The sequence below is a fragment of the Chaetura pelagica genome, unplaced genomic scaffold, assembly GCF_000747805.2.
Source record: "Chaetura pelagica isolate M959 unplaced genomic scaffold, ChaPel_1.0 scaffold178, whole genome shotgun sequence".
Taxonomy (NCBI): domain Eukaryota; kingdom Metazoa; phylum Chordata; class Aves; order Apodiformes; family Apodidae; genus Chaetura; species Chaetura pelagica.
The window spans coordinates 2,842,112-2,856,577 of NW_009954505.1; the positions used below are offsets into that span (position 1 = coordinate 2,842,112).

General features: G+C 39.9%; 1 protein-coding gene across 1 annotated transcript in view; it reads left to right on the plus strand.

Annotated features, from left to right (window-relative positions):
* The window catches only part of SHROOM2 (shroom family member 2), a 72,355-nt gene extending 66,133 nt beyond the window's left edge, over positions 1-6,222 (plus strand). Inside the window, exons 10-11 of the mRNA XM_010004656.1 lie at positions 223-495; positions 5,412-6,222. Of these exons, the coding sequence (XP_010002958.1) occupies positions 223-495; positions 5,412-5,678 (540 nt within the window). The 3' untranslated portion in view covers positions 5,679-6,222. The remainder of the gene's footprint in view (positions 1-222; positions 496-5,411) is intronic.
* Positions 6,223-14,466: the final 8,244 nt, after the last annotated feature.

Below are 14,466 nucleotides of genomic sequence, written 5' to 3' on the forward strand. Positions count from 1 at the left end.
ATTGCTTTAACACAGGTCTCCAGCTGTGCATTGCAAACCTACATCCTGAACCTTTGAATACAGAGGCACAGACCTTAGGCATATATTTATTTGTAATGTGTTCATTGTCCAAGCCAGATGGGAGTTTGAATGTATTAAAATGCTAGATTTCTGACATGACTTTCAGAAGTGGGGAGAAATGCAGTAGCGCTAATAAATTCTCATCCTCTTTGTTTTCCACAGCAAGAACTTATTGACAGTATTAGTAGGAAGCTGCAGGTGCTGAGAGAAGCACGAGAAACACTTCTGGAAGACATCCAAGCAAACAATATATTGGGGGAGGAGGTAGAGGCCATTGTGAAAGAAGTCTGCAAACCAAATGAGTTTGACAAATTCAAGATGTTTATCGGCGACCTTGACAAAGTGGTCAACCTCCTACTGTCACTATCAGGTCGTCTGGCCCGGGTGGAAAATGCCCTTAATAACCTGGATGAAAATACCTCTCCAGAAGAACGGGTGAGAAAACCCAAAAATAATATTCCTGCATTTAATGAACTTGATGTGTTTTTTTTTGCTTGGTTTTGTTTATCTAAATTGCAGACCTTGAGATAAGGGATAGTGAATGGATAAATTCCATTAGGCCATTTTCTTTACATTTCTAAAAACTTTCCTCTTTGCCTTGGTTTTACTTGGAGTGCTAAAATTGCACATAGCTTGGTGAGAAAAAGTGGTACTTTGGGGTGCAGCTTACTGAAAACCAGATTGCTTAGCAAATGCTAAAGACAGGGGAACTACTGATCAGAGTATTAAAAAAAGGAAACAAAATTCTGACAATTCAAGATGGGAAAAAGGAGTGTCACTGTGCTGTAATGCAGAAAGTTTACAGAGTTCTTTATACTCAGCAAGGATCTTGATAAAAATCTGTAAGGTTGCTACAAATAAATTGTTTCTCATCTACTACAGCTTCTTCCACAGAGCCTAGCAAGGAACAAGAGCAAAAAATGACAGAAGGACAAGACTTATATAAAAAAATTTAAAAAGTGGGGAGAAGGGAGATAGATGCATTTTTAAAATAGTTTTTCAATAGAAAGCTTGTTTTACCCAAGCAGAACAGCAGAGTAGTGATATGGAGGAATCCCAGCAGATGTGAAAATTTCAGGAGTGTTTGAGGTACTCTTACCTGTTGAATGCCACCTCTTCTAGCAGCACTTTGTTTAGCTCCAGATCCCATCACCTCTTAGCTGAGAAACAGGTATCTAGCAGTAGAGATATGCACCAAAGGAGAGATGTAAACATGTGCAAAACCTAAAGGCTAACAAAAAATAAATAGAGAGGTTGGGCAGGCAGATATGTGTCAAGTGAGCTTAGCTTCTACAGTGAAATGAATGGGAAGTGGGATTTTTGGCTTATAGCTGTGGACTGAAATGGCTGCACTCTACCTAAGTGTTGTAACAAAAGTTTTTTCCACAGGCAGTGAATTCACACTGTTTTTCTTCAGCTGGCTGAACCTGAGCCAGCAGTGTGCCCAGGTGGCCAAGAAGGCCAACAGCATCCTGGCCTGCATCAGGAATAGTGTGGCCAGCAGGAGCAGGGAAGTCATCGTGCCCTTGCAGTCGGCACTGGTGAGGCTGCACCTCAAGTTCTCTTCAGTTTTGGGCCCCTCACTACAAGAAGGACATTGAGGTGCTGGAGCAAGTCTAGAGAAGGACAACGAATCTGGAGAACAAGTATTAGGAGGAGCATTTCAGGGAACTGGGGTTGTTTAGCCTGGAGAGATGGGGACTGAGGGGAGACCTTATAGCTCTCTGAAAAGAGGTTGTAGCGACATGGGTCCAGTCTCTTCTCCCAGGTAAAAAGCAACAGGACAAAAGGAAATGGGCTCAGGTTGCACCAGGAGAAGTTTAGATTGGATATTAGAAGAAAATCCTTCACTGAAAGGGTTATCAAACACTGGATCAGGCTGCCTAGGGATGTGGTGCTTAGGGACATGGTTTAGCACTAAACGTGGTAAAGTTAGGCTCGTTTTTCCAAACAATGATTCTGTGGTTCTGTTTCACCAGTAAGAACTAGCAAGTGCTGGGACTAGTTTGAAGCTGTGCTTTTGTTGTTTGGCCTTAGCTGCTGTCAGACATACTTGTTTAAGGGCTGTCCAGAGCCCTGCCTAACTGAGGCAAAGAGAAGATATTTGACAGCTTATTAGAGCACCGATCAAAGCTTCTGAAACTCAAAGGAATTTAATCCTTCTTTAGACTTCATTTTTCTAAATGCAGTTGCAGTTGCCTAATGGGCTCAAAGGTGGGAGTGTGAGCTGAGGAATGAGCTACCAAAATATATGAGCATATAGTAAGCACAGTTTGAGAGCTGTGATTAAAATAGTTTATTGGCTAGGTGTGGAAAAGGAAGAATGTGACCAGGTGATGCAGTAAGGGCAGTCAGAAATTGTGTGCTCTGCTGTCAGATTTTGACTGACAGAAATCCCAATCCCTAACCTAATCTAATCCCCATTCATCTTCTCATGCACTGACACCAAAGGCTTGCCATAGTAACTTCAGAAATACATCTTAAAGTGTTGGTCAGAGATACTTCACAGATGCATCAAGTCCCCCCCAGGTACTCGTGACTATAAATACAACAGATGTAGGTTATGTGTGCATATCACTTAATTCAGCCTGACACATGTGGCTTTTTGTTTGTCCTGTGGTATTTTGTGGGTCACATGGTATTTGGTGTATCAAATTAACATTACTCTGATAATTTTGTACTTTCTAGGAACCACCAACAGCTCAGCAGACTTTCTAAATAAACAGTCTGTCAGCATGCAAATAATCACTGCTGGATTAGTACTTTGACTATTAGATGCTCTGTCATAGGTGTCTTCTGCCACAAAGAGCTTTATCAGGTATTTCAACTTCAGCTTCTGAAAGGGGCTTAATCTGAAACAGTTACAAGCCCCCTTCCTTCCACACAATGAGACCAGTGTCTTCTCATTACTTTCCTTATCAATAAAAGCCAGAATGTGTTAAGAACCTGAACCAGCCGTCCACAGATGTGATGAGGTGCCTAGACCTACAAGACCTGTTATCACAAGAGCAGGGACAAGTGCCAGGGATAGCAGTTTAGAAACCGGATGCTGGAAAGGCAAATACACAGAGGGAGTCCCTCTTCATGTGGCTGTGGTTCAAAACAGCTAACAGTTATTGAGAAAGACTCTAAATAGAAAGTTCCAACAGAGGAACTTCAGATGAACTGTGTTTGGCTGGGGCTTCAGATCACTGCCAGCTGCAAAAAAAAACCTTCTGCACTCTGCTTGGCTTTGGTTGTTTGAAGTTAGTCAGATGAAAACTTCAGACATCATTTATGCCATTAGGCCTGGTGAGCCATTTACCCAGTGCTCAAAGAACCCCCTCCAGAATGGTGTCTTGAGCCTGCCACAGTGTGTTTCACTTTACACTTCAAAACATGCTTTCAAGTGTCAGTCATCTTTGTCAGAGGTAAAAGCAAATTCAAGAGGTTTCTCATTTGCCTTCTACTTTTCTGCACCACACTTCTCTTTGGTATTCCCTGAACCTTCACAGGGCAGAGGTACTAAAGTGTCATACAAAGTTCATAATTAAAATAGTGTGTACCTTCCCTAAAAAAAAATTGTCAGGTTACTCCTATTCCACTTAAAGACATGCTTGGTGAAAAGAAACCATACAACTTAAATCTCAGAAACTATTATGAAGGACTAAACATTTGATTGTTCTTGTGTCTGTTGACAATGATAGCAAATGGCTTGAAGAACAGAGCTATTTCATCCCAAGGTTAGGTGGGTAACTCTACAACTGAGTTACCAGCTGTTTGATCTATGCCCTCTTATGTTCCCCAAAGTCTACCTAATTCTTCCTCTCAGGAAGCTGCAAGGCTTCCAAGTTTGGGCTTGGCTTCTAGTTCCTCTGCTGAATTTAGGAGAATACTTATATTTCTTCACAGCAGATAGTTCTGCTGCAACTCACAGTGGGATTTTTTTCCCTGGCAGATGCCCAAAGGAAGACTGAACTGTGGGTTTTCTAATCATTGTGATTTCTGTGACTTGTCTTCCATAGCTGTCTTGACTCCTGAGGTAATCTAGGTTGTATATTTTAAGTACATTGAGAGTGCAAGTCTTAAGGCATTTCACCCTCTGAACTTTGTTCAGTCTATAGAAGAAGAGGCAGCACAGGATACACACGCAACTCTGACAGAGAGGTCTGTTGAAGATTGCTCTCTCTATCCTCTTTTGTCTCATACACCATCTTGAAAGTATTCTATTTTATGTCTAGGAAAACACTTTTCTGCAACTCCTTTTGGCTTATTATTGCATGTGTGATTTAACATAATGTCCAAATGAAAAAAGAAAAAGACACATTTATTTGAGAAGACTGTGGTTTATTTGAAGTCATACGTTCTCAAAGAAGATTCATCTCTGAAGCAAAGCTAACAGTTATAGAATGGTACCTCTTAGGGGCACTTTTTAATTAAGTACAGAAATCTTTAGGGGAATTCTTGATGTCAGAGTAGGCCAGCCATACTCTGTCAGTGGAAAAAGGCAGTAATTTCTAGGCAAACAGCTGAAATAGGTCAGATTAATGCCACTCCTGTCTCTTTCCATACACTGCTAAAGGAGTGTGCCAGAATGATTCAGATGTGGCTGTTGACTGTGTAGACAGGTGAAGTTGAGTGAGTTGTGCCTCACCCTTCATGCTCATACATATGTGGGAATGGGATATAGCTCCTGTCCTCTTCGTGTGTTTCTCCATTCAAAGAATGGAGAAAAAAATCCTATTTTGTCTCTAGAGAGTGCAGGAAGCAGAAAGTTTACAGCCCTTTTGGGAAGATGTCTTTCTTTTTTTTTTACTTCTCTCCTATTTTCTTGCCCCAGTGCTCGCACTTCCTTGTATTTTAAGACCACATGACTTCATGTCTCCTGGAGAGGCCATGCGGATTGCAGCAGAACTGTGAAATACCACAGTGTCAAGAGCTGTGTGAGAGCCAATTGCTCCATTAATTAGTCTGTTGGTTGGTTCTCTAAGAGCTGTTTCATTGTGAGAGTTGGGTGCTGTGTATTGAAGATGTAAGTCATTGCTGAGTGAAGTCTTAATTTGGAGAACTTGGATGTTTCTCAAAGGCAACTATATTTTATATAATTATTCTGGACTATCAAATAGTAGTCTTTGAAGTTGTTGCTGTTGAGACCAATAGAAATTAATGGTGAATATTCCATTGATTCACTGTTGGTTTTTTTCCTGTTAATGCATTTTATTAGATGACGCATTAAGAAGAGATCTTATCCCACCTCTCTAAGTATTCAGAAAAGTCTTGCAGATAAAACAGACTTGAGACTTAAACACTGAAGCTGTTGTCCCAGCCTGGTGAATCCAATGAATTTTAAACTGTTTTTCTTTTCTCCTAAGCGGACATTGGTAGAGAAGCAGAAGCTTCTGACCCAGCAACATGAAGATGCAAAAGAACTGAAGGAAAACCTGGATCGTCGAGAGCGCATTGTCTTTGACATTTTGGCAAACTACCTGAGTGAGGAGAACTTAGCAGACTATGAGCACTTTGTAAAAATGAAGTCAGCCCTCATCATTGAGCAACGAGAGCTTGAGGACAAGATCAAGCTAGGGGAAGAGCAACTGAAGTGTCTGACTGATAGCCTCCAACCTGAACGACTCAAATAAGAGGATGACTTTGACCGAGGATGTGAAAAATGGGAAAGGAGGAAAGGATGGAGGAGTTGCCAAGCGTACAAACAAGTATCTTGGCTTGTCTGAGTGCCCAGTAGACAAACAAGTGCACAAGAAAAAAATAGCTCTCAAAACAGCAATAATGCTCTCTTTCATTTTTTTGGGATTATGTATTTAAATTTTTTAGAACACATTTCTATTGCTGGACATTACAGCTGTTTCTCATTGCTTAACTTACAGACAGCTCCACAGAAAAGGATAGACTCTTACTTAACCTTTCTACTGAGTAAGCTGAAAGTCTGTGGCAGTTGTGCATGCAAACAACATTTTTTAGAATAGGTTGTATACTTTCTTTAGGTTCAGATGCTGTACAGACTGCTGGGAAACCCAACAGCAATTCATGAACACACACAAATTTAGAAGCTCTAAATTTAGTGGCTTTTTAGGGTTTTTTTGAAGACACATTAAATAGGGGAAGCGTGCATCTTATAGCTAATATATTCAGATTGCTGAAATGTAGTGTCACTGATCCTGTGGCATCAGACACTTTTTTGTAATATTGTATATAGGATGGCACTTTCCCCTTGCAGAAAATAACTTTACAATCAGTCTCAGTTACACACTTCTTAAACCAGCTTGCAAATCACCTAATTGCTACTTTGCTGAAGATTCTTTTTTAATTATTTTGCAAGACATAGTTGAACACTTTATTGCAATGCAAGCGATTTCCTTTACCAATTTGTACTTGATTTAAGAAACAGGCTGGAAATACTGTGCTGATTCTGTTCAAAATGTTTCTCATCTAAATTATTTAGAAAGCTCATTTGCTCTTTCTTGTGCTTTTTAGGCCTATTTTTATTCTTTCTCCCCCAAAACCACTACACTTATGAAAATAAATGTAGGCTAAGGACACTGCTTCTATACGTGTACTGAGTGTTCAACATTGTGATGGTTTTATATAGTTAAGTTATACTGCAGTTGACCTACATAATGCTGTTCATTCTTTCCTCTTTCTCATACTACCAAATGCAATATAAACAACTTCTGCCATGTAAATACTGTGCATTACTAGGAGCAGCTCTGCTTTGTAACTGTGAAAATAAGTGGGGTTTGTTTGTTTTTTCCATTGCACAATGATAAATGAGAGGATTCTCGTTCACAGTATCAGATTGCTGGTTGTGTTCTACTAACACTGCCATTGACTTAAAACAGATGATTTCCAGTAGCTCTAAAAAGAGCTTCTTAGTCATGTTTTAGTGCAGTAAAAGGTTACTGACTTGCTCAGATACCTACACAAAAATTCTGTAGTATCTAAATGTCAAGTTCTATGTTAAGATAAAGTTTTGCAGGCAAAAGGAAGTCTTGGATGACGTTGTGTATATGCCATTTACATTGTAGTACGGGAAACATTTATCTCTCCGTAGACAAAGAGGTTGCCCAACAAGAAGCCATTAGTGAGGTGGGTGTGAATGCCAGTCTATAGGTAAGCAGGTTGAAAATACAAGTAGTTGGGTGTTGAAAAGAGAGAAAACCATTCTTCCCACTATTCCTGCATTGGCTGCATTCACAAAAGATTTTCTGTCCTTCTTACCTGGATCCTCTCTCTTTTGTGACGTGAGAACTGGAGAGGTGCTGATTGGCAAATTCCTTTTGAGTTGAGGAGCTGGGAAGAAAAAGTCCCTGGAACCAGTTCCTTTGCAGACAGATGCAAAAAAAAAGGACTGTTGCCCCCTCCTTAGAGTGCACTACTTTGTATACCTGGACCAAATCTTTAATGAAATTACATTGCTGTGTATCAGTTGAGGTCAAATGGAACTGCCATTTTGCAAGACCTACAGCTGACCATAGTTTCTTCCTCCTAGTTTAGAAATGTAGTCTCTGGCATCTCACAGTGATTTGCTGCTATGTTCCTAGGACAAGTGATCCCTTTGTCCTTAAACTTATCCCTTAACCATAACAAACCCAAAACTAAGCAATTCCCAAATAAATTATGCTTGTCTTTTAGCTTGGAGAAAGTGTGCATTGTTTTATCTGTGGCATCTTTAAAATTTTACGTATTGTGGTTACTCTGAAATGTGTATGTGAAATGTGAATAATAATATAATTACCACGTGTTTGTATACAGTACTTTGATTTAGATCTTTCTGCTAAAAGGTAGCAATATTGTGAATGCTATATATATTACCCTTTTCACACAACAGTTGTGTAGACACCCTTCTTCCCTTCCCTTTTTTTTAAACTGTGTGGAAAATATCTCTCCCTTAGAACCTGAAGATGATGGCCTCCCAATGTTGTATGTAAATCTGTAAATAGCTACACTGTTGCTTTTTGAAAAAATCTGGTGCTAATGTTTTGCCTTCAGCATCCTGGGGATGGCTGTTTCTTCACCTTATGTTGTTCTCAATTCTGGATCTCATTTGTATAGTGAAAAATTTCCACTATGTTTCTCCAACTGTTTGGATTCTGCAGCCCAGAGTGAAAATGTACAGTGTTCCTGCCTGACACTTACCACTTACCTACTGACAAATGGTATTGATTGACTTTGAGAAAATAAACTGTATATTTCAACGTAGCGTTAGTTTTTGTGTGCAGTTTGAACTGTCAAAACCTGCTGTGTTGCTGTGCATTGTTAGCCATCTCATGGTGCTCATCCAACAGTGCCTGTAGCTAACTGCAGAATCTTCTGCCTTATTGGGGGGAAAATGTCAAGTGTGCACAAATTTGTTGTAGAGGTGACCACAGATACGTTTTATGGTTTAGTTGTCTGTGAAGCTCTTTATTGTAGGAACTATCTGGGAAAAGGAAGTTGGGGAAGGAAAAATACTTGGGTATTTTTAGGATTTTCCTAAACTTCTAACAATACTTTTTACCCTCTTCTCTCCATCTGCACATACATGGACTCACCTCTTTTTGACTCCTTTCCTGGGTGTTTGGTATAATCAAGCGTGGCAGCTGAAGGGGAATAACAGTCTTGATTTTGTGTACTGTTTGAATTGGAAGAAAATGGCTTGTCTTTAAACTGACATTAAGCTCTTTATTTTCTTTTTGGGGTTATCTGAGACCCTCAGGTTTCAAAGGAGTTATCATTTCATGGTGCTCTTTCCTAATTAAGCTCTATTGATTAATTCTAATGCACTTAATTGTCTCTGTTTTTACAGGTGATCCATTAGCTAGCAAAGCATTATGCTCGTGCCCAGTAGAACAGTAACTCTTGTTTTAAGGCTGTCCAGTCATTTATTGCTGAAGTTCATAGGTTTGTCCTAATTAGGGGCTTCTCAGTTGTGGGGTTTTTTTATAGTATAAATTGCTTTATCTAAATACGTGAGTGGAACTTGCCCACAGAGTAGATGTTATAAAAATTAGTAATGACATTCTTTAAAGTACTGGACTGTATAGAGTCAGTTTTGAACAGTGGTAAATTGGACATCACACTCAGCACAGTTCTAGTCTGTAACTTAACTAATTATAATGATCCACTTACTGCATGATGGTTTAACCCCTCTGAAATCCTGGGTTGTGTTCTCCCTACCTACTGTTTTGTTAATGTTTCTGTCGAATAGAATTGTTGCCTTTGAAGTAGTTTAACTTAATTTTAATTTAATACACTTCAGGAGAAAATCTGAATGCAAGTAAATTCAATCTTGTTCAAGTAGCAGAAGGTAGTTTCTCTCCTGGACTTCAACAGCCCACCTACAAGCAGACCAGGTGTAATCTTTTCATGACACGCCATGCTTAGGACCTTTTTTCTCAGTTGTAATTGTGTGGGCAGATACTTCATATGACTGTTGTTTATCTTGTGCTAAGAATTTTATTTCAGTCAAAGCAGTTGAGCCTTTCCTGAGAACAAAGCTAGTAAAATGCTTGGTTGTTGCTTTGTTGGTTTTTTTCTTCCTATGTTAAAAATTCTCACAATGGCTTTATTTTCAGGTACTTTAATATCTCAGTCTTGGAGGCAGTCTCCTAAATTTGGCAGGGGGAGATGGCCTTGTGACTAGGCCGTGTCTTCTGCTAGTGCCAAACAGGTCAGTATTAGTGGAGTCTATTGCTACAAATCTAATTCTCATTTCCTTTAATTCTTCTGGATGTAACAAACTACTACTGGTAAGGTTCACAAGAAACTTGTCCACTAACTGTCAATGCCTGTTGCCCGCTGTTTCTTTAAAAAACCTTGCCCAAGTGCTGGCTGCTGCCATGGGTGGGATACCAACATTATCTAGGTTACTAATGCCGTGATTTCTGGCTTCTCCTCTGGGATGAAGCAGGACGAGGAATTCTGTGCATCTCCTGCTCACTAGGTGTGAGTGGTTAGCCTAAAATACAAGAGTACCACTAGAGAAGAACCAGATTCCCACTACGTATCCACTTTTATTGAAATATTTTTATTTGCTCTTTGTGGTTACCTGTCTTGAATGGGAGAAAATTTGATTAAAGCAAATAGATTTGTGACAGGGAGCTAAAGATTTACATGATGTTCAAAGACAGAGAAGAATAATCATCCTTATTTTCAGTACCATAAATATCTGGCAAAATGGTATCTAAACAAAGCCTGTGTGCCACAGATCACAGGTGAGAATGCTCAAGAATCTGTGTTCATATATTTTCATGGAGTTGGTGAAAGTTACTCTTAAGCACATACTAAGCTGCAACTGTGTTAACTAGTCTTTATTCATTCCAAGGGACTTCATCAGAGGAGCCAGTATTAGCTCTGAAAAAGCTGTGGTCTGACTTCCATTATTCAGAGTGGTTAATTTGCTGCTGTTCCTTGCGAGAGCATCGTTTGCTGGCCTCTTGATGGACAACATACTCTGTAAGCTGGGGAATGGGTGTATAGTTACAAGAGTTTCACCAAAATGTTATATAGGGAGAGCTATCAAGTCCAAAAGCATGAGAGTCATTAACAAAATCCTTCTGATAAAGGTCACTTCATTTAGTCTCAGCATCTCTTTCACTTCCCAGCTGTCTTCTCTTCGTAAAGTGTTTGTTACTAATAAATCAGGCTTGTGTCTTTTGTAACAGCCTCAGAGAAACAGAAATACAATGAGTAATTGCAGGTTAAATAATTAGCAATGGAAGATAAGATTGTTTATCTCAGTATCTAAATAGAAAAGCATGAGTACCATTCACTCCCAAGAGTTACAGCTTCAGCAACTTTCACAGGCAGGTATGGTTCCTCCACAGATAAAAAGGGAAATCAAGCTGTGATAATCAGTGGCCAACATTGACCTGAAAGGGGTGGAGCAGGTCAAGTTCTTTTTATTAAGAATGGGGTGATACAGATCTTAAGCGAATACTAAAAAAACCTGGAAGTCAATACTAAAAAAAGCCCTGAAGGAAATAAAACTAAACAAATAGTAAAACGCATCAGGGCTGTGAATGTACTGCTTGGCTGTTTTAGCATGCATGATACAGCAAACCATATTGTCTCCATATGCTAGGCCAGGCATTTTTTATTATTGTAGTGTAAAAACAAACAAAAAAATAGAAAGCTTCTTTGACATTTAAACTTCTGTGGAACAACTCGATTTCCGATTCTCAAGTTTCACTGTAAGGAAGAGACCATCAGGCTGTTGAATGCATGGAGTAATGCCCCTTTCTTGGGAGACACTAGTATGGCTCTCTGGCATTAAGGAGCACTCAGCATTGATGAAGAAGTCATCCTTTCTCTCTAGTCATCCTGAGTTCTCTAAACAACCCAGCTAACTAGGCATGCTGTGAGATGAGGGTGTTTTCCATCTTGTATAGCACACACCACATTTACCTGACTTGTTCTTTGGGGTTTTTCTTGCACAATTGCCACCTTTTATGAGCTTACTTTACCATCAGGCTTTTGGTTGAGGGCAGAGCAATATCCAATTCCTGCTTAAGCTGGATCATCATGTGCTGCCAGGAAAGCACAATTTAGAAAGCCAGATGCAACTACTTACATAGTTCATGGCAGGCAACCAGTGAATTAGAAAATATAAATAGTACAGGGAAAAGGGTGACCAGAATCTGCCCCACTGCCCTATCTGCTGTCCAGATGCAGGTTACTAATTCAGGCTCTGAATCCAGGCTTGAAGTGCTGGCTAATTGCAATGCAAGTGCCAAGGGGTGTTGATGTAGTGACAGATGCACTTTGATCCTGTTTTTTTTCTAGTCTGAGGTGCCTGGCTGCAGACACTAATATTAATATCAGTATTGAAGTCCACCTCTTCAGTGTGTACAGGGTGCAAGATCTGGATTATCATTTAGACACAATAGCTGGGGAACTAAATTAGGAGCCTAATTGGCATCAATTCCCTCTATAGGCAAGTTGAAATAAGGTTACTGAAGGAGCTTGGTTCAACCCAGATGCCTCTCCCTTCTCTAGGAAGACAAAGCTAGTTTAGGCATGGAAAGTGGGATTAATCCATTCCTTAGGTCTCTGACTCAGCATTAAATTCTAAAAGCCCAGGTGCTGTGGTGCACAGCATCAATTGCAGGCCCTTTTGTCAAATGCCTTCACACCCTTCTTATTTTAATACAGGAGATACGCCTCTGGCACTTGAGGTCTAGGGACAGAACTCTGCTCAGTCACTCTGTTCTCCAAATCCTCTGTGTGTTTGTATCCAGTTATAGTTTGAGAAGTAAACACCATAGGTTTTCCTCCTATTTTTACTGGAATGGGGGAAAAAATCTAGATGAGTAAACTGTTGTTAAAATGATTTTGCAAAGGTGGAGTTATTTAGACCAGCATCTTTATGTGATGGGCAGTTCCACCACACAAATATGAGAGATAATTACAAAAGAGGCACAGTGATAGTGGTCACCACTTGCCACATAGATGGCAAACAGTGAAGAGGAAAGTTGTATGGAACAAGATTGGGAGTGTGGGTGTGTTCAAACAAACTGCCACTTCTACAGAGACATGCAAAGCAATTAATCAAGGAATAAGTGTTGGGGATCACCATGGACGGGGTGATAGCATATAGACCAAAAGGCTCTCAATAGTTGTGTGGGTTCACAGTGAATGAACAGTTCAGATTAACTCAGTGCTCTAGGGAAAAGGCTGAAACTGCCTTGGAGGAGAAGGAGAATATGAGGCAAGTAGAATCTCGCTATGCAGCATTACTGAAAACTTCCTGAGCTTTTTAAAATACTCTGTTTAGCAATCTTACTGTCCATATCCAATGTAAACATGTTGGAAAAGTGGAAAAAATGAGAAAAGACTCACCTAAATCACTAGAGAGTAGAGAGACTATCAAAACTGAGGTTTAAAGAATGCTGTGTATGTGCTACCCAGCATCACATACAAAATGAGACTCATTTAGTGGAAAAAGTCCTATCAAGAACCAGTGAGCACAAGACAGACACATGCAAATAAAAATTAGGTGCAATTGTTGGAGGGTGTCAAGAGCACAGTAGTGGTGTCATGAATGGCAGGGAAAGTGTACAAAATGAAGGTCAGGCGTTTTCTGGAGGTCAGGAAACCTGGAATGAAAATTTTATGGTCACCCTAAATCCAGCTTTTGTGTTTGAAGTTCTTGCATTACTTGGTCACATACCAAGGTATGACTACTTTAGTAAATATTTAAATGACCAACAGTTTTATAACTGAGGTCTTAACAGAGCAGAAGTAATGATAACATGTGGCTTTTGTAGACTGTCAAGAAAATGGGTGGAAGTCTGCCATCCCTCAGCTTGCAAATGGGGCAAGAATGCTCCAGGCAGCACATCTCAGTCAGACAATCTTTCTTCCTTCATTACAGACCCTCTCCACACATGCATCTATAGAAATTGCCACAAATACTTCTCCTTATCCTATTCAGTTAGTTTCTAAGTTTCCTTTTTTTTTCCCCTGCTGTTACCTGAGATAATGCATTGTATATGGGCAAGTCCTACCAGTGTCCTCATACTGACAAACTTCACTGTCCATAAAAAACATTTCCCTGGGCCAACATAAAGCAGGTATCTCTTCATCAGCTCCTTCCACATGGTTGCCCCCATGTTTTGAAACTGTCCCTCCTGCATGCTGAAGCACACACCGTTGGAGGATCCATGGCCTTTCACCTCCTTTGCCTTGTAATTTCTAAGTTGGCTACGTAGTGCTTTGAGGGAAAGTAGGAGCAGTTTGACATCTCTTTCCTCCAGCACCCAGGTACATGACAGGCTAGCACAAGGATAAAAAGGAAAGCTGTCTTTGAGGCAGAGTTGCTGCAATAAAATGCTTTTGAAAAGCAGCTGTTCCACCTGTATTTAAGGAATTTGCTCTGTCTGGAGCTTTTCAGAGAACTGCCTCCTTCTGCTCCCCACAAGCAGGTTGCTGGTGGTGATAAGGTACTTAATAATGAATGCTATTTTATTTGTGTTCTGTCTCATCAGAGCATTTGTATCTACTTCCTGCTGTGTCAGTCATAATAGGGTATTGGTCAGTTGAAAGATCACGGCTGTTGCACAGCTATGAGGATAACCAGGAAGCAAAGGCACAGACAACTTTTTAGGGTATTAGCAAAGATCTTTAAAATCTTCTCATAGTAGGGGTCATAGTCACGATCGAGTTGTATTTCAGCTAATTAACAACCAGTGATTCACATGTTTCTCCTAAAGTAGGACTTCATTAGTGCCCCATGATTTGTGCGGGGAGTTGCTTTCTAAAAAAGAAAAAAAAAACATAATTTTTTAAAGCTTTAAAACCCCCATGATGTTACCAGCTGAAGGTTTCTTATTGATCTCTTACTTTCGCTCCTTTTAATGGAAATTTATAGCAATTTCATTTTCTTGTGACTTCTAACAGCTGATAAGAACAAGCTGCTGTGGCAGCTCT